The sequence below is a fragment of the Mercenaria mercenaria genome, chromosome 9 (genome assembly GCF_021730395.1).
Source record: "Mercenaria mercenaria strain notata chromosome 9, MADL_Memer_1, whole genome shotgun sequence".
NCBI classification, from domain to species: Eukaryota; Metazoa; Mollusca; class Bivalvia; order Venerida; family Veneridae; genus Mercenaria; species Mercenaria mercenaria.
The window spans coordinates 24737346-24758959 of record NC_069369.1 but is presented as its reverse complement, the minus strand read 5'-3'; the positions used below and the strand labels follow the sequence as shown (position 1 = coordinate 24758959).

Sequence of the window (21614 nt, the reverse complement as noted above, 5' to 3'; positions counted from 1 at the left end):
ATATTCGAATATTCGAAAAACGGTCGAATATTCGAATATGAAAATCAAATTCGAATATTCATAAATTATTGTTTTGTTTTTTTCAAAATAAGTATCATTGATTTTGGGCAATATGAGCATGCTAATTCTACAGAATAAAACCATGTCATGTTTGTTTATCGAGTACCAAAAGATGTCCAATTAACAAGAAAATAGCAATGCATAATTGGCAGGGACCATCGTTACGGATTAACAGTTTGCAACAGGCGTCAATGTGTCAGATGCATGTCAAAAGATGTCCGATTAACAAGAAAATTGCAGTGCATAATTACCTGGGGTCATCTCTACGGATTAACAGTTTGTATTAGGCGCAGATGTGATATCTTTTTATCTTTTGTTAATTTTTTTTGGCGCCTGTTTTATGTAACAAGTTGTAGAATTTTTTTTTTTTCGAAAACAATACCAAACTTGTACATATTGCCGATCTTTTCACAATATTTTGTACAACGTTTCAGACCATCCGCAGAATCGGTTTTCATCCGCAATCGGCCGTATTCGAATTAAATTTTGAAGTACTTTATAAGAAAATCAAGAAATAACATATGATTGATGCATAAGTTCATGTTGAAGGAGGTTTAAGTCTGCCTTACATGCTTTTTACACGACGATTTTTACACGCCGATTGAAAATTTTCAAAATGGCGGCGGGAATACAACAGCGCGTCACGTGTTTAAATGGGACGGCCTGCTATTTTTAGATAAAATTGAGACGGTCTAAATTATAATCGTTTTGATTTTTTTGTATCATTTTGAAGCTAAAACACCGAATTAGTTAAATATGTTCATGATTATACTGACAGAATACTGAAATAAAACGCTAGGATCAGCGGGTTTTGCTAGGTAGGATCGGGTTACCCGAAAAAAACAACATTTTTTGGCCTTTTTACGAACGATGATCTACGTTTTAAACAAATGAATACGTTGTGTATATGCCAATCACTTAATAAGAATTTAAAGCTTTCATTAAAACAAACCGAATATTCGAATATTGATTTCAGTATTCGTTCCCATCCCTACAGTGAACTAATCACATTTCTCAGATTCTCTACCAGTATTAATTTGTTCTCCCAGTCGGTATCATTTTAGTAAGCACCCCTTTCAACAGTTAATGGTACTGTCCAAATTGGAAGATGGACAAGTTCATTAAGGTAATTTAGTGGGGTAAGGGTTATCTCAGGTATGCTATGATTAGCTAAGTATGTAAAATACAGGACTTCTGACCTGGAGGTTTTATTATCAAATCCTGAACAAAGAATGTTCTCCATGATGGCAGACTGAAGTTTGTCTGAAGTCATTTTTCTTCCAACATGGATATTTACTGGGAAGTTGTCATTTAGTTGTAGATAATACTGATAAAGAATATAGGGACACTGATTAGGTTAAATGACTGGGTGTATAAGACTGAAATAAGGTTGAAAAATATGAGCCATGCCATGGGAAAACCAACATTGTGGCTTTGCGACCAGCATGGATCCAGACCAGCCTGCGCATCCGTGCAGTCTGGTCAGGATCCATGTTGTTCGCTTTCAAAGCCAATAGCATTCAGAGAAACTGTTGGCGAACAGCATGGATCCTGACCAGACTGCGCGGATGCGCAGGCTGGTCTGGATCCATGCTGGTCGCAAACCCACTATGTTGGTTTTCCCATGGCACTGCTCAATTATTATGGTTTAAGCACCTAACAAAGTACTCAGCAGGGTTGAGAAAGAAGCCATTCATTATGGAAGTAGAGCAGAGAATAATCAATTACCACACAATTACCGCAGCAAGTCTGCGATTACTGCTGCTTGATTACATATTCATTGCATATTCTTGTTGCATATTTCTCCTATGGAACTGTCTGAAAGTATGAATAACATCATCTCATTCTGATGCCAATATCCTGTTCCAAACTTGGATGTCAATATCATGCCTTAAAGTACAAAATAAAACAATTTCTTTTTGATTTTCTCTCCTGCTGCTTCTTTCAGATAAGTTAGATTCAAGTTATGTTTAATTAAGCAATTTAAGCTAGTAAAAGAATTGTTTTGTTGCTCATCTGATTGGTTAATTAACTGATAAATTGATTTATTTGACTGCATAAAAATTACTTGTTTAGAGTTTAGGTGATGGATCAGTGGCTTTAAATGCAATTTGATTGAATTTCTTTGAGGATTGTGACAAGAATAGATATTTATTATGTTTATCATTGAAGTACTGAGGTGCACGTGGCAAAGTTTCATAGGGCTCCTTGATACTTTTGGCAATATATTTCATATAACACATAGTATATTTACAGAATTTCTCATCTGTTTAAAGAGATATATTGTAATAAATATATTCAAACTTCAATGAAATTGAAAAAGACTATGGTATCTTTTTATTCATTCTGTGACCCAATTTTAAAGTCACAAAAATACAGATTAATATCTACATTTAAAGACTGAACATATTTCGCTACCACACATGAAATATTGTATCTTGTGCTCTTGCTATAAAAAGATACTTCAATCTTCTGCTAAAACAAATAAATATCTTTTATATAATGGTCTCTAGGGAGAGAATTGTTAAATATGTGTGTGTGTTTAACTCTACATCTCAAAGAGAAGTATTGAATAAGATATCAAAGTATCAACAGAAAAGCAAAGTCCATATAAATATGCATATATTCTCTGCTTATTCTGAACTTATGGTCTTTGATCTCTACCTTAATATTACAGTGTAATTGATTTCTCCAACATAATTGTTTATAGATATCAGATAACATTTCATAAGGTCAAAACATCAAAACTATTCAGCCGCTTCATTTACATACATTACTATTACATATAAACTGAAAGGACATTTCAGATTAATTAACTACTCTTGATCCATCTTTTCCATAACAGGGCTTTTCCTGGATTTCTGTTTGAATATTATAGGTGTATCAAACAGTATCTAATTGGAGAACAGTTTAAGGCTGCATGCATCTAAACTTATCGGGTTTTTTGTTCTTGTTTAATTTAGGTGTTTTTTTTTTAACAGTTAGTAATACTAAAAATTACTTGAGTATAAATGAATTAGTCAGTTCCAGACTGCATTTATAAATGGAAATGTTTGTGGAGTCTTCAAAACATGTTGAAATGCACTCAAGGGCTGTGTCGTACAGTACAAACATGATGTGGAATAGAAGGAATTTAGCTCTACTATAAAACTCTTAAAGAATATTAACTTAACTAGTACCGGTAGTATTTATTTATCTGATTAGGTTCTGTTTTAAAATTTTGGAAATTCAGTTTTTATGCAGAGGTATAACCTTCATGTCATGTAAGATTTTGTTATGTAACAGGCTGAGAAGAGGAAGATGTTGATGGAGCATGAGACACAGAAGATAAAAGAACTGGAGGAACAATATTCCAATGAACTCAGGGAATGGAAAGCTATGCTCATACCTAGAAAACAGGTATGATCTCTCATAATATCTACTGATACTCATACCTAGAGAACAGAAAGTGTCCCACACATGAACAAATATTTGCTACATAAAATCTCATGGCTAGAAAACACAATCTGTCTTACACATGACCTAATAACTCATAGCTAGAAAATTGAAACTAACTGTCCAACACATGAACAAATATTCACTACAAATCCTAGCTTGAAACAGGAACAGGGACAGGAGAACAGGAACTGTCCCACACATGACCTAGTATTTGCTAATTATTGTAGCTAGAGAAACTGTCCCACCCATGAAGTAGTATTTGCTAATACTGGTAGCTAGGAAAAGAAACTGACCATACATGACCCAATATTTGCAAATAGACATTGCTAGCAACAGAAACTGTCACACACTTGAACTAGTATTTGCTAATACTGGTAGCTAGGAAAAGAAACTGACCATACATGACCCAATATTTGCAAATAGACATTGCTAGCAACAGAAACTGTCACACACTTGAACTAGTATTTGCTAATACTGGTAGCTAGGAAAAGAAACTGACCATACATGACCCAATATTTGCAAATAGACATTGCTAGCAACAGAAACTGTCACACACTTGAACTAGTATTTGCTAATACTGGTAGCTAGGAAAAGAAACTGACCATACATGACCTAATATTTGCAAATAGACATTGCTAGCAACAGAAACTGTCACACACTTGAACTAGTATTTGCTAATACTGGTAGCTAGGAAAAGAAACTGACCATACATGACCTAATATTTGCAAATAGACTTGCTAGCAACAGAAACTGTCACACACTTGAACTAGTATTTGCTAATACTGGTAGCTAGGAAAAGAAACTGACCATACATGACCTAATATTTGCAAATAGACATTGCTAGCAACAGAAACTGTCACACACTTGAACTAGTATTTGCTATTACTGGTAGCTAGGAAAAGAAACTGACCATACATGACCTAATATTTGCAAATAGACATTGCTAGCAACAGAAACTGTCACACACTTGAACTAGTATTTGCTAATACTGGTAGCTAGGAAAAGAAACTGACCATACATGACCTAATATTTGCAAATAGACATTGCTAGCAACAGAAACTGTCACACACTTGAACTAGTATTTGCTAATACTGGTAGCTAGGAAAAGAAACTGACCATACATGACCTAATATTTGCAAATAGACATTGCTAGCAACAGAAACTGTCACACACTTGAACTAGTATTTGCTAATACTGGTAGCTAGGAAAAGAAACTGACCATACATGACCTAATATTTGCAAATAGACATTGCTAGCAACAGAAACTGTCACACACTTGAACTAGTATTTGCTAATACTGGTAGCTAGGAAAAGAAACTGACCATACATGACCTAATATTTGCAAATAGACATTGCTAGCAACAGAAACTGTCACACACTTGAACTAGTATTTGCTATTACTGGTAGCTAGGAAAAGAAACTGACCATACATGACCTAATATTTGCAAATAGACATTGCTAGCAACAGAAACTGTCACACACTTGAACTAGTATTTGCTATTACTGGTAGCTAGGAAAAGAAACTGACCATACATGACCTAATATTTGCAAATAGACATTGCTAGCAACAGAAACTGTCACACACTTGAACTAGTATTTGCTAATACTGGTAGCTAGGAAAAGAAACTGACCATACATGACCTAATATTTGCAAATAGACATTGCTAGCAACAGAAACTGTCCCACCCATGAAGTAGTATTTGCTAATACTGGTAGCTAGGAAAAGAAACTGACCATACATGACCTAATATTTGCAAATAGACATTGCTAGCAACAGAAACTGTCACACACTTGAACTAGTATTTGCTATTACTGGTAGCTAGGAAAAGAAACTGACCATACATGACCTAATATTTGCAAATAGACATTGCTAGCAACAGAAACTGTCACACACTTGAACTAGTATTTGCTATTACTGGTAGCTAGGAAAAGAAACTGACCATACATGACCTAATATTTGCAAATAGACATTGCTAGCAACAGAAACTGTCACACACTTGAACTAGTATTTGCTAATAGTCATAGCTAGAGAACAGAAGCTGTCCTACACATGAACTAATATTTGCTAATAGTCATAGCTAGATAACAGAAACAGTCGCATACATGAACTAGTATTTGCTAATACTGGTATCTAGAGAAAAGAAACTGTTTTGTATATGATCAAGTCTGCTCTTTGAAGATTTGGACATGTCTGGGATAGTTGTGGATATTTCATGTGGCCAAGAATGAAATTTTTGTTGAAACCTCTTTCAGTTTCTCCTGCTGAACAGAAATAGGATGTCGTTACCTGATTGAAAACCAAGTAATTCACTTGTAGAATAGTTTCTACCCAGCATTTTTCTGTTTTCACCATAAAACAAATCAAGCATTTTAGAAACAATTGCATGTAAAGTATTTCACCTGTCACCTTATATATTCTATGTATACATAATCACAGAAATGCATTTTAAAGTTGGTGACTGGTTTCAAATAGAATTTAACAGTAATCAAATTTTGTTGTAATGAACATTAAAGTAGTCTGAAATAAATTTCTGCTTGTATAGATATTTTTGATAATTTCAAAAAAAAAACAAAAAAAACTAAAATCATTAGTATCTGTGGGGGACTATTTCTCATGGATTTTGTGGTTGTTTGTCTACAAATTTAAATCCCAACAAACATAAAAGTTCCATTCCTTAGATCAAATCCATGGATTATCTGCTGTGGTCATAACCATGAAATTACATGCCAGTGAAGATGAATGATTTCAAAGCATTTGCTCTAAATATTTTGAAAATGCTAAAAGCTATGTTTTTTTGACACTTACTAAAACATTGTTTAGATCAGAAAAAGGGTAACATACACGGGATGTTGCTGTTTAAGTTGTGTAAATTACGGATCCTTGTGACAACAAGTGAAATGTTCATCTATTTATACTTACAGAGATTGGAAGACGAGTTTGCAAAGCAACGTGATGAACAGGAGAAATTTTACGGTGCTGTAGTGATGACAGGCGAGAACACGTATGTGCCACGATCTGCCCCAAATAGTATGAGACACAAAACCGATTCTATAGCCTCCCGGCATAGTACTGTGATCTAGTAGTATATGTTTGTAGTAAATTAGTCAATATTACATTCACCATATTGGTTATATATGAACAATTGCAGGTTTCTGCATTTAACTTGGTACATTGCCTAAAAGCCAAGATAATCTTCGTGAGAAGTGAAAACTGTGTACCAAGTTTCATTGATATGTGTTCATTTTCTGTGATACAAGTTAAAGTGGTGTGTTTGCAAAGTATGGAATGTCACACAAGAAAAGTGGTCATACCATTTTGTCATGTATTGGACATGATGGGAAAATTACACCATCCTAAAAGCAACTTTGAAAGAGTTATCCATCATAGAAAATTGAATCATGACTGACTTAGAGGGTCTGTGATAAAAAGTCATAACAAATAAATGCCAAAACATGGTATGTGTCACAACATGTGAGGACCTGTTTAATATTTTATCAGTTACAGACCTAGCCGGTAAAAGTTGTTCTGAAACAGCTAATGTTGCTTGAAAGAGATACAAGATTGTGATCACACTATAGATAAGGTAGTATTTATGAAGACTTTATTTTAACCTTTTATAGGAATTCTTGTGTGAAATTCTGTTATTAAAACTACATTTAAAAGAACTTGTTTTAAGCCTGTTTGTGTATTTAGCATAGTTGCTATGAGTTGATCATGTTTATAAAATCTGCACAAATATTGCCAAATCTGTAGCATTCATTAATGACACAAAAATAAAATTCTGTGCTTTTGCTTGTTGATAATAGAATCATGTACTGCTTTTTGTAAGAAAGTGAGAGTCTTAAAGTGTATCATTTTTGCCCAATATCTTTCCCACTTATAGTATGATACACATGTGCACGTTTACTACTGCAGAGTTATTGCATAATGTATTTAACAAAGCATATCAAAGTTGCATGTAAGGTGCGAATGAGTAATAACATGATTTTGAAATTTGTTTCATTTTTGTTTGGAATCCACAACAACAAATTATTTTCTTTTTTTAAATGTTCTTCTAGCCTAATGTAACAATTTTTTAAACTATATGATACATGTACTAGGAAATAGTTTTAGGAAAATGAATTCTATAAGTCAAGGGGTACTGACCCTAAGTTTTTTTTAGTCAACTTCCTAGACCGTATTGGCAAAGTTAACCTTAGAACCAGGATTTCAACTTGTAATGAGCCCCTACCAGCATGTGTGAAATGTTAAATTACCATGCTCACTGATGAAAGGATTAAAGTTTTACTTAAAGTTTAGAAATCTAGAAGGCCTAAAGTGATTTTGTTTTCTGTTACCTTTATTGCATAGTTATGTAATAGTTGGATGCTACCTGTTTAAAGAGTTATTAAAGATTATGCAGAGTTGCCAACGTATGTTATACCGATGTTAGTGCTATGAGGTGTCACATTCTACAATATTTCATGATGTGCTGTAAGCTGTTGTTGGCTATAGTTGTATGTTTGTTGTGGCAAGAGGTTTAAAACAAAAGGCAATATTTGTAGACTAGGATATGTTTGCAGATACTCAATGTAGGTCAAGTCAATTTCACTAACTCGGGCAAGGAAGTCTAGGAAAATATGAGCTGTGTACTTGTTTTGTTTGTACAACAGTTACATATGTACGATAATTTTCTGTATATACCCTGCAGACTATCCGAGATTTAAGATTGTATCAATGTTTCCAGGGGTGAATGCAAAGCAAACCTAGGTGCAAATAGATTAAGAAGCATTTAACACTTCTTTCGCATTTACCACTCAATTTGTTGTTCAAGTAAACTTTTATGGTAGTGTTATTCTCACATATACGGGCATTGTGGGTTATACAAAGATGTGGGTTATTTGCAGGAAATTGTGGTACAAAGGTACATGTTTCAGAATTTGTTCTTTCACTTTTCACAATGTGTTCCATCAACATTTGCTAGTCTTTTATCCAAGATAAAGTTTGCGGTTACATTATTTCAGTCTTACATGCTTAAATTCCCTCATACTATAGTATGTAACAAACATTTAGTAAGGAAATAATTCAAGTTTTAGTGATAATTATCCAGCTGTTTCAAGGAAGATACAGGGTTCTAGCCAGGGGAGACCACTCATGTCTGAAACAGTTACCCGAGTGGCATCTTTGATCTTCCTTGACCATCCGATGCTGGAAATTCGTCACACGACCTTAAATTGTCCAAGTTAAACTTCTAGTGATAGAAAATTCAGGATATTGTTAACTTGTATAAAAGTGATTTCTCTGTTAGCTACATGCGAGACTGCTTATAGTAAAAATTATAAGGTCTTTTCTCGTCACCTGAGAAAAACAAATAAATGAGAAGTTACAAACATTCCATTTTCTGTGAGAAATTAGATCTTGAATTATAAATGCTATATTTGAGCCGCGCCATGAGAAAATCAACATAGTGGGTTTGCGACCAGCAAGGATCCAGACCAGCCTGCGCATCCGCGCAGTCTGGTCAGGATCCATGCTGTTCGCTTTTTAAGCCTACAGCAATTAGAGAAACCATTAGCGAACAGCATGGATCCTGACCAGACTGCGCAGATGCGCAGGCTGGTCTGGATCCATGCTGGTCGCAATGCCACTATGTTGGTTTTCTTATGGCACGGCTCATATTATTTTTGTTTTTATATGAGAGTTATATTAAAGTGCTATACTTGATTTAAAAAAAGATGTGGAATATTTAAAATATATATCTTTATATATAATATTGAAATGATTTTTATATGGTGGCCTATATTAAAGATAACTTTGATAATCTGAATCCCAGAACTGTTTTCGATACCTGTTAATACAGTGGTATTTTTCTTATAGCCTTATCATTTTGTGAAACAACCCTTTTTTAATTGACTATATAGTTTTTCCAACATGGTAGTTGCAGAAAAAAATACCTACAGTGTAAAATTATTTGTAATCTTTGGTCCTATATAGCTGTACAAGATTTTTGCCTGTTTTTTGTCCCTATGAATTCTGTTAAATCCTGTGTTATATATAAATCTTTAGATTTTATTTTTGATGAAGTTTTATATTTTTGAGAGACTTCTGCACTCACAAGATAATATATGTTAGTATGTTCAGGCCAAATAAAGTTTGTGCACTTAATGTTGGGTTCTTGGGTGAATTGTTTTTCTTTTCAGTTTTTTTATCTATGTTACCTTATAATGGATATTCCCTAACAAATTCTTACGATATGTATTTATTTGGAAAAATCTTTTATTGATGATTATTATTATTTATTGGAAAATGATGTAAAAATTAGAATTACTTGTCTTGTAATGAAAACTTTATTTGTATGGCCTAATTAGCTATGTTCAAATTACTAGTGTAACACTATTCAAACTTTATTTTGTACATGTATATACACAAATATGCCTTTCATAACCAAGCACATAATCTTGAAAATGACTGGAATTTATCATTTATGCTTTCTGTACAAATGTAAAATATTGTAACTGTTGTATATGTAGATATAAATTATGATTTTTTTTTAGCATTCTGTTGTTACTTTTTGTTGTGTAAAGATTTTTCACACAACTTAATGAGTTGTACAACCATGGGTACAATTTAACCATTATACTCATACAGTGCATTAATTTTGCCAAAAACATTGAAAATAATACCGGTTTAATAAGTCCCTATATAGCAATTGGTACCTTACAGTTACTTTGTCTCATGGTTAAAAAGAAACAAGACTGATAAAATTCCAAAACATTTGATTACAAGTCAAAATGTATTATAAAAATTTACTTTTTAATTGCCTACAGAACTTTTTTTTCAAATTTGAAGGTAATTAGGTGATAAATTTACCACTTTGATAATCTGTTGGTTTCAATTTTCTTGCACCCATCTTTGTCTACAATTGTTGTATCAAATTTGTTTCGAGAATATGAAATACAGGTCAGGTTTTGCATACAACACAATTGTATTGTTTCGTCATAATATCAATTGAAACAAGTTAAATTCTAAAAATATTTCAGTAAATATGTTGCAATTTCATATTGGTATGGGTACGCAAGATTTCAATTTTTATTACAAATTACCTGTAGCGAGCGATTCAGCTAGTTATTGGACAGTTTTAGCAGACATTGTATTGCTGTGTATAGGTATAGTGGTATTCGATAGAAGTACCTACACGTATGAAATCGTAACCTCTACAGTAGCACAATTTCACTACACAATGTATAACAGATGTAGGACTCATTTCTTTCCTATTCAGTTCTTTAAACTGGTATGTTTCTCTATTAATCTGTAATTGGAGGAAATTGTTGGTGAATTTGATTGAAATAAAATTCACATTTCATTGTTTATATATGTATGAACAGATTTTAATCTTCAAAGGACAGTTTGTCAAGTGGATTATAATAATTGAAATATTATAACTGACAGTTTACAACCTTTTGTTAAGTGCATTTCACAGACATTACATTTACACTTGGCACCTTGAACTTCAGAATTTTTGAACTGGAATTAGCTATGTATTGTCAGTTTTAATGCTGTTAATATTTTTCCTAAGGATTTTAAAACCCTTATACAATACACAGGTTTCAGTTGTACATTACTGAAAGTAGTACTAGTAACTGGTTAAACTTTTAAGGGTATTTGTGTGTCTATTCTGCACTACTTTCTAGACAATTACACAGTTAGCAGTGTACCTTTTTTTGGTATATGATTTACCTTTATTGCCTACTTCAAAGCTCATTGTTGTAAAAGTGTAAACTTACAGCAAACAGAGGGTTTAAACTGTGTTACACATTTTACAGCAGTCACATTTTGTGGCCGTCTTTCATTTTGGATTCCTTATTACCATGAAATATCAACTGAATAAAATATCAATTGTAGACTTTGTCCGTGTTTTCTTACCCCCTTCTAGTCACAAATGCTAATAATTTCAGATTCAAAACCAGACTATTTAGTACATTTTAAAATTACCTGTATTAAGCAAACAAACAAGAGCTGTCTCCATAGGATGACACATGCCCCCGATGGCACTTTGAATGAATAGTTATGGCCGATGTTAAGAGTTTAGGACCTTTGACCTACGGAGCTGGGTCTTGCACGCGACACGTCGTCTTACTGTGTCACACATTCATGCGTAGTTATTTTAAAATCCATGCATGAATGACAAAGATATGGACAGGACACGCCCATCAATGCACTATCATGAAAAATGACCTTTTAACGTCTAAGTGTGACCTTGACCTTTGAGCTACGGACCTAGGTCTTGCGTGCGACATGTCGTCTTACTGTGGTACACATTCATGCCAAGTTATTTGAAAATCCATCCATGGATGACAAAGATATGGACCGGACACGCCCATCAATGCACTATCCTTTAACGTCTAAGTGTGACCTTGACCTTTGAGCTACGGACCTGGGTCTTGCGCGCGACACGTCGTCTTACTGTGGTACACATTTATGCAAAGTTATTTGAAAATCCATCCATGGATGACAAAGATATGGACCGGACACGCCCATCAATGCACTATCCTTTAATGTCTAAGTGTGACCTTGACCTTTGAGCTACGGACCTGGGTCTTGCACGCGACACGTCGTCTTACTGTGGTACACATTCATGCCAAGTTATTTGAAAATCCATCCATCGATGACAAAGATATGGACTGGACACGAAAATTGCGGACAGACTGACAGTCTGACAGACCGACAAACGGTTCAAAAACTATATGCCTCCCTTCCCTCCCTTCGGGGGCATAAAAATGACCATGAAGGTCACCCTAGGTTCTAGAATTTATTACATTCATCTAGATGTTACACTTTGGCATGGACTACTGTCTTGTTGCTTATTAGTTATCAGGAGAAACATTGTTGGAAAATCTGTGTAAAAGTTAAGAAAAACTTTGACTTTCTTGGAGGCATTCGATCACTGGAACAAGACTTGTTCCATGGATGAAAAAATGTACGGAAAGACTGAGCACCATATAGTCCGCTCACCAGGTGTAATGAAATGTGTAACAACCCTCACAGTTATAAGAACTTTATTAACAACCCTCACAGTTTATAAGAACTTTATTGAACAGATACAATAACTGGATTCCACGATTCTAAAGGACCAGAAAATGAGGAAAAATTTTATGCCCCTTCACAGGGAGGCAAGTAGTAATTGAACTGTCCGTCTGTTCGTTTCCAATCAATAACTGAAGAACACTTTGGCCTACAGGCATCACACTTCATAGGATGATTGGTTGCGGTCATTAGGGAACCCGTGTCTTGGAGGTCAGTAGGTCAATGGTCAAGGGCACAGTGACATTGAGACTGAAAACGGTTAACCCTCTATAACTGAATGCCTACAGTCTTGAAATTCAAAGGATGATTCTTTGATGATTGCTTGTGGTCAGTAGTGTTTAGTTTTGGGTTTAACGCAGTTTTTCAACAGTATTTCAGTTATGTAACAGCTTTGTGGCCAGTAGAAGACCCACTATTGTTTTGGAGGTAAAAAAGGTCAAGATTCTGAAAACGAACACTGATGCATGCTTTGGTATACAAACCTCCAACTTGGTTGGGAAATGACCCATATAGATTTTGTGGTTGGTTGTTTAAAGGTCATGGGCAAAGTCATAGTGACCTGGACTACATCAGGATCATGTAGGTATGAATTGTTGACCAATGACAACTACTCAAGACCATGACTGGGTGACCAGTGCAGCTGTAATGAACCTCAAATTTTAGCTTCAATGTACAATGTTTTATCAGAATGATGTTTTACAGTGAATTACTGAAATATTAAAATGAAATGTATCTGGTATTTTCACAGTGAAAAATATCAAATATATTTACAGTAAGAAACTAAAATGTGTAAATTTAGTCAAAACATGAAATAACAAGAGCTGTCAGAGGACAGCAACGCTCGACTATTCAACAGCCTTGTCAATTGAATGAATACAGAAGTCGAAAAAGGGGCATAATTTTGTACAAATGGGAAAAAGGGTTATGGAACCTGTATAGTGTTTTATATCAGCTCATGACAATGAACAAGTGTGTGAAGTTTCAATCCATTCTCATTAGTAGAGAGATACCAGCTTACATACAAACACTTTAACCAAAAACTTCTAAGTGAAAAAAGGGGCATAATTTAGAAAACAAAATGCAAAGTAGAGTTATGGTACCTGCTTAGTGCATGTCAGATGATGACAGTGAACAAGTGTGTGAAGTTTCAATCCATTCCCATTAGTGGGTACTGAGATTCCAGCTTACATACAAAACCTTAACCAAAAATTTCTAAGTCGAAAAAGGGGCATAATTTTGTAAAAAAGCAAAATAGAGTTATGGAACCTGTGCAATGTAAGTCAGCTATCACAGTGAATAAGTGTGTGAAGTTTCAATCCATTCCCACAAGTGGTTACTGAGATACCAGCTTAAATACAAAAACTTAACCAAATCGGGACGCGGATGCATGGGCGAGTCCAATAGCTCTACTATTCTTTGAATAGTCGAGCTAAAAAACAAACTGTTTTACATGTAAGATCAAAATATATTTCACTCCTGAACACCACATCTTACTTTTCACTTTTGGCTATGCCACTTGTGAAAATATTGCATCTGGTGTTCACTCCTGAAAGATATTTCAATCTTATACTGACTATATATCTGTAATAAAGACAGTTCACACTCCTTTAGTCAGAACGTGTCAAAACCTGTCTATCTGTTGGCCATGGGTTTCCTATTGATAACTATAGAATGCTTTGACTAACATGCATCAGACTTCTTGGGACGATTGCCTGTGATCAGCAGATAACCACTATTGTTTTTTGCAGTCAGTTGGTCATAATGACCTCGAGGGGCCATCATAGGAGGCATGCACGTTTTGAAAATGTATCTTGTTACAGCACTTAAGAAATATAATACACTTTACAGCATTACTGCAAACTCCACATCTACTGTCAACTAGAAGATGCTTTTGTAGAAAAGCACGCGACTGATCCAATGCATAGTAATAATAGGCAAGACGTCAATAGGGGACATGAGCGAAAGTCAGAGACACGGATGTTTGGCTGCAACAGGGATCGTCTACTTGGCATGTCTAATCATCCCACTAAGTTTCAACATTCTGGAACTAGTGGTTTGGAATTGGAAATGGTTTTATCATATTCTGGCCCCTATGACCTTGACCTTTGAGTGACCCAAAAATCAATAGGGGCCATCTACTCTGCATCTCAGTCCCAACATTCTGGGTCAAGTGGTTCTCAAGTTATTGATCGGAAAGAGTTTTCCATGTTCAGGCCCCTGTGACTTTGACCTTTGATCAAGTGACCCAAAAAATCTATAGGGGTCATCTGCTTTACTATGAAGTTTCAACATTCTGGGTCAAGTGGTACTCAAGTTACTGATCAGAAATGGTTTTCCATGTTCAGGCCCCTACTACCTTGACCTCTGATCTACTAACCCCAAAAATAATGGGAGTAATCTACTCTCTAAGCCCTATCATCTTTTGAAGTTTGAAGGTTCTAGGTCGAATGGTTCTCAAGTTATTTATTGGAAAGGGTTTTCCATGTTCAGGCCCCTGTCACCTTGACCTTAGCTCACGATTAGGTCATCTACTCTGTAAGTCCTATCACCTGATTAAGTTTGAATGTTCTATGTCAAATAGTTCTCAAGTTACTGATCAGAAATGGATTTCCACATTCCAGTCCTTGTGACCTTGACCTTTTATAGAGTGACCCCAAAATCAATAGGGGTTATCTACTCTGCATGTCCAATCATCCTATGAAGTTATTGATCGGAAATGGGTTTCAATGTTCAGGCCCCCGTGACCTTGACCTTTAACAGAGTGACCCCCAAAATCAGTAAGAGTCATCTACTCTGTGCATGTCCAACCATCCAATGAAGTTTCAACATTCTAGGTCAAATTCTTCTCAAGTTACTGATCAGAAATGGTTTTCAATGTTCAGGCCCCTATGACCTTGACCTTTGATGGAGTGATCTCAAAACCATAGGGATCGTCTATTCCACAAGCCTGCCACCCTATGAAATTTGAAGGTTCTAGGTCAAATTGTTCTCCAGCTACAGATCGGAAATGAAGTGTTGACGGATGGACGGACGGACTGCTGTGAAGGGTAAAAACTATGTCTCCCCCAGTGGTGTGGAGACATAATAACATGTACACTAAATATAACATACAAATACTTTGGGATAATGCCAGAGGGTCTTCCTCCACTATTAAAGCTGGAAAATCTCTATACAACCAAACACTGTTGAACAGTCAAGGTTGCTTAAAACCCAACAAAACACTAGATATGTGCCCATAGATCAAAGGTGCCCCTACTTCTGTTGCTGTACATGGTTACAGGACTCAAGGTGAAATATTTTATAAGCCACACAAACATCTAAGCACTTTGTGTATTTTTCACTAAGTGAATGACCATAACCCTAGCTGAGGAAAATCCCAAATAGAACACCTGGTGCACAACTTCACATGCTACAATCAATCTTCTAATGTTTTATGTCTCTAGGTAAAGTACATATTGAGATACATGTGACACGAACTTATATTTTTTGACTTGTGAAACATACTGTCTTATATTTTTTGACTAAGTCTTGCAAAGTGAAAAAAAAATATACTCAGGTGCACAAATTCACATGCTGGATTATAATCCTACATGGTTTCCTGACTCTAGGTGAAATATTTTTAAGATACAACATTTATATGCAAACAAAAACTTCTAAGCACTTTATATGTATTTTTCACAAAGTCAAGAACCATCTCTTTGGTCTGATTTAGTGAAATCCCAAACAGAACACCAGGTGTGCAACTTCACATTCTATCTAACAATCTTCTTATCTTACAAATACTTTTTGAGATAAATGCGACATAAACTTGTATACCCTTTTTGTATATTTTGAAATCAAGGGCAATTACTATGGTCTGACAGCAATTCGCAACAAAATTCCAGATGCACAGTTTCACAAGATCAATAATATTCCTCGTTTTTTCCAAAGCTAATAACAGTCAGTAGTTCTAGATAGGTCCTAGCCAGAGAACAAGGGGATCTTCCTTTACATTCAATGATGGAAATTTACAATGTAACTTTTGTAGACCACCTGCCTTATATAACTTCAAACTTGCAAAAAATGAACAAGAAGTAACCAGAGAAATATTTTTTTTATTAACAAAATGTACAAACATTTTAAAGATCTAATGTCTTAAGAAATATAAATCAGATACTGTTGAATATACATTTGGTCCACCGTTCAAGGAATTTTCAATAAATGCATTAAAGTGATTCGCATTGTAGATCTCTGTAAAATTACATAAACTCTACTCAGAAAGACCAACAAACTATTGATTAAGTTACTCTTAAGAACAAGAGGGCCATGATGGCCCTATATCGCTCACCTGAGTTTAATTGCTTTCTTGAAAAAAATTCTTTGCTAAAGCTAAACAAATAACCCTATGGGGTGCCAATTTGACCCCGGAGGTCATGATTTGAACAAATTTTGTAGAAGTCTACTAGGCAATGCTACATGTCAAATATCTAAGATCTAAGCCTTTTGGTTTATTTTTAGAAAATTTTTGAAGATTTTCCTATGTAAAATCAAGTGACCCCTGGGGTGGGGTCAATTTTAACCCCGGGGGTCATGATTTGAACAAATTTTGTAGAGGTCCACTAGGCAATGCTACATACGAAATATCTAAGCTCTAGGCCTTCCGGTTTATTTTGAAGATTTTTCTATGTACAATCAAGTAATCCCATGGGGCGGGGTCAATTTTACCCTGGGGGTCATGATTTGAACAAATTTTGTAGAAGTCCACTAGGCAATGCTACATGTCAAATATCTAAGCTCTAGGCCTTCTGGTTTATTTTTAGAATTTTTTTTAAGATTTTCCTATGTAAAATCAAGTGACCCCTGGGGCGAGGTCAATTTTGACCCCGGGGTCATGATTTGAACATTTTAGTAGAGGTCCACTAGGCAATGCTACATGTCAAATATCTAAGCTCTAGGGCTTCTGGTTTTTGAGAAGAAGATTTTTTAAGATTTTCCTATGTAAAATCAAGTGACCCCTGGGGCGGGGTCAATTTTGACCCTGGGGTCATGATTTGAACAAATTTGGTAGAGGTCCACTAGGCAATGCTTCACACCAAATATCTAAGCTCTAGGGCTTCTGGTTTTTGAGAAGAAGATTTTTAAAAATTTTCCTTTTGGTTGCCATGGCAACCAGAATTCTGTATGGAATTCAATTCTTTGAACAATTTTTAAAGAAGACCATCCAAGGAACAACCCTGTGAAGTTTCATCAAAATTGGCCTGTTGGTTTAGGAGGAGATGTTGTTTAAAGGAAAGTGTGGACGGACGCCGGACGGACGCCGGACGGTGAGCGATCACAATACCTCACCCTGAGCACTTTGTGCTCAGGTGAGCTAATAAAACAGAAACTCTCTTACAAGTCAAGCTTAAATCAATTGAAATTCAAATCCAAAACAACTATATTTAATCTTTAAGTTGATACCAGAGATAATACTTTACCCACTAAATTGCAAGCTTTGAACTGGACAATTGTGTTCCTGCATCAATATTTACATATGAACTTTTAACATTTGCATAAAATAACTACAATGATGTCTTATTTTGCTTCTCCATCAGTTTTTGCAGTGTCTTATTTTTTCACTTTTGGCTTTTTGACTTTTCGCCTCTTTCTTCTTCTTTTTTGTCCGCCAGTCTTTGCCCTTTTTCTTTTATTCATTCTACTTTCCACTCTGTCTTTCTGGTAACTGAACTGCTTTTGAAAATACTCTGAATCCTCTTGCTGAGATATTGGAACAAACGATTTAATTGGTGAGTTAATACCCTCTCTCACCCAATCAGGCATACTGTTACAATTTTCAGACTGGTTTACACCTTGTTTATTAGACCGATTCTTAATTTTGTTCCATGGTCCAGTAATTAAAGCACTAGAACCAGACCTAACAACTGATGCAAGTGTTACATTATCGTCATCAGAGGAATCTGTTGAACTGCTCCCTTCCCTGCAAAAACAAAAATAAAGAAAGCAGTTACATTTTGTATTACGTTTTTCACTGAATTATCGAAATATTAGAGTGAAATATATCTGGTATTTTCAGTGAAATTATCAAAAATATATTTCACTGAAGATACTGTAAACTGGATAAATTTAGTCAAAACATGAAAAAAAAAGTTTGTTTTACATGCAAGATCAAAAAATCTTTCACTCAATAACACCATCTTACATTTCCACTTGTGGCTGTGCCACTAATTGTATCTGGTGTTTACTCAAGAATTTTTTTTTCAATCTTACACTGAAACAAATAAATATCCTCTATCCTTTTGTAACAATGGTAAGGGCAAAGACTTCATCTAACAATTTCCTGTATTTCAAACCTTATTTCCTTAATGTTAGCTTTTCTAAACAAACTTCCCAGTACAGCCCAGAAGTGAATTAATTTCTTTCAAACATACCTTGATAAATAATCAAACATACCCTTTCAACTTTTTTCTTAAAAGACCAAGAAACCATTTATTGTAATAGGACACAAATTTACTTGTTCATAATAGTTTTAAGTACAATGTTGTTTTATTTACAAATTAAACTGCAAATATCTACACAGAAACACAGCTGGAAGGAACACAATTTGTTCCTTGTACTAAGGTTTTTGCTCTTCATGTTATTTTTCTAAGAAACATCTCGTTAGAAAAGCTGTAGAGAGGTACGTGCTAAGAGAGGTGAAACTGTTCTCTAACATACTAACTGCACTGTTCAATATATGTCAACCTTTAGCCTGCTGGCGGCTAGTAATTCTGCCTTTGAGACCAGTGCAGACCAAGATCAGCCTGCACACCTTTTAACAGTTAATGGCACTGTCCAAGTTGTAAAAATGGACAAGTTCATTATAGAACTTTAGCAGGGTAAGCGTTAAAAGGCCAAACTATAAGAGACCTACCAGCTACTCCCACTTGTGCTACTTGCATCATCTTCTTCAGTTTCTGGCAACGGGACCTGATCTGAAACATAATGGTTTTCATAAAACAGTGCCATGTTTAGTTTCTCATGAATATATGCCAAAATTATTCAGTTCTTGAAAAGATATTCCCAGAAATGCTGTGATAAGGCAAGACGAAGTAGATGCTGCTGGAAAATTATATCAGATAGAAAATGTAAATTCAGCACCATTTTGGAAAGTTGTCATGAACTTTCTGTCAGTCTATACTGCCAGCTTGAAAGACGGTAATAAAAGAACAGCTTGTCAAACCTCAAAAGCAAGGTGTGTGTGTTTGTGTGTGTGCTGTGTTGGCAACAGGATACTAAAGGACAAGGAAGTATAATGTAAAAAAAAATTATTTTTTTTTTTTTTCTTGGGGGGAGGGGGGGCTTTAATATAGGGGTGTAAAGTAGATTGTGTTGCAGTTTGCACATTGTCTCATTACCACCTGTCTATATTCCAAGTTCTGAAATTGCTAGACCAGAAAGAACCTCTGTTGTCTTTTTTTTTTACTTCAAAGTGTGACTTTGAACTAGAGTAAGACGGGATAATATGTGACTCTATATTAAGTTTATCCCTCTTCTATTTGTGTGTTCATTAGAGTCAGTTTTATAAGGCGATAACTCACATTACCATGCAGCTACATTTACATTTATTATTAACTGCTGAAAACAAATGAAATCAAACTCAAACACAAAGATAAACCTGATTTGTACCCGTCATCATTTAGTGCTGCCTTATTTCTGTTTCCACTTTTCACTAATCTCTTCACTGCTCCAGTAGGATTTTCCAGTTCTTCAGGATCAGACAGGTTCCCTCTGTCAGAAGTTCTCTCATCTTCATGTCCACTTTGACCGGAAGGACTCTGACGACCAAGTTCTCGTTTCTGGCGCCTGCGACCTACAGGGGAAGCGTCCCGTCCTGCTCGAGAAACACTGGCCCTACTTGGTGTATTACTCTCCTCATTGGTAACTTGACGTCCACGAAGGATTCGAACCTGTACCTCTTCCTCCACCTCAGGCTCAGCATAGACTTGATTATAACCCTTCTTGTCCACCTCTGCCTGCTGCTGTGCAGCTATCGTCAGACATCTATTCAAATGTATCTCATAAGGCTTTCCTTTCGGGACTTGTGCATCACAAATATAACATACCTCTACCTCCCTGAAAATGTGAATCAATATTGGATTACAATCTTATGACTGACTTAACCTTTACCCTGCTAAATTTCTAAAATGAACTGGTCCATCATTCAATTTGGGCAGTACCACTTATTATTCAAAGGGGTGTTCACTGAAAATTTACTGACCAAATAGCGAAACAGTGCAGACTATGATCAGACTGCATGGATGTACAGGCTGATCTTGGTCTGCACTGGTTGTGAAGGCAGAATCACTTGTCACCAGCAGGCTAAAGGCTAATCACTATATATTAATCAGTAGGTATCAATAATACATCAATACACATGTACACACTATAAGTGACAAATGACAGTAAATATTCATCTACAAAACAGTAAAATGACATATGATATTGTTAATATTCACTTGGTGCATTGATATACATACTGCAACATGCTTATAGAAGTCATGGTGAAAGTAAAAGCTATCGGAGGACAGCAACACTAAACTATTCAACAGATTTGTCAATTTAATGAATATAAAAGTCAATAAAGGGGTACAATTTTGTAAAAAAGCAAAATAGTTATTGAACCTGTGCAATGTACATAATTTTATCACAATGAATAAGTGTGCAAGGTTTCAATCCATTCCCATCAGCTTGTACTGAGATACCAGCTTACATTCTTATAGCCAAAAATTGCTGTTGAAAAAGGGGCATCATTTTGTAACAAGAGCTGTTACTAATTGTGACAAATGCCCCCGCAGCACCTTGACCTTTGACCCGGTGACCTTGACCTTTGACCTGGTGACCCCAAAGTCAGGAGGGGTCGTGTACTCAATAAGTACTATCAGCATGTGAAGTTTGAAAGTTCTGGGTGCAGTGGTTCACGAGTAAAGTGCCTTCATGCAAAAAGTTAACATTGGCCCCTGTGACCTTGACCTTTGACCTGGTGACCCCAAAGTCAGTAGGGGTCGTGTACTCAATAAGTACTATCAGCATGTGA

The 21614-nt window shown here is 35.5% G+C and overlaps 2 protein-coding genes across 4 annotated transcripts in view; one reads left to right on the top strand and one right to left on the bottom strand.

Moving 5' to 3' along the window:
* The window catches only part of LOC123546735 (serine/threonine-protein kinase 10-like), a 103130-nt gene extending 91751 nt beyond the window's left edge, over positions 1 to 11379 (top strand). For both annotated transcript variants that reach the window (XM_045333248.2, XM_045333249.2), the window contains exons 19-20: positions 3346 to 3459; positions 6421 to 11379. In XM_045333248.2, the coding sequence (XP_045189183.2) occupies positions 3346 to 3459; positions 6421 to 6579 (273 nt within the window). In that variant the 3' untranslated portion in view covers positions 6580 to 11379. The remainder of the gene's footprint in view (positions 1 to 3345; positions 3460 to 6420) is intronic.
* A 6541-nt stretch (positions 11380 to 17920) lies between these two features.
* LOC123546738 (uncharacterized) overlaps positions 17921 to 21614 on the bottom strand; it is a 38439-nt gene continuing 34745 nt past the window's right edge. The window contains exons 16-18 of one of the 2 annotated variants that reach the window (XM_045333252.2): positions 20196 to 20653; positions 19452 to 19512; positions 17921 to 18518 (exon numbers count right to left, since the gene is read on the bottom strand). In XM_045333252.2, the coding sequence (XP_045189187.2) occupies positions 18149 to 18518; positions 19452 to 19512; positions 20196 to 20653 (889 nt within the window). In that variant the 3' untranslated portion in view covers positions 17921 to 18148. The remainder of the gene's footprint in view (positions 18519 to 19451; positions 19513 to 20195; positions 20654 to 21614) is intronic. The other variant, XM_045333253.2, reaches the window with a different exon arrangement.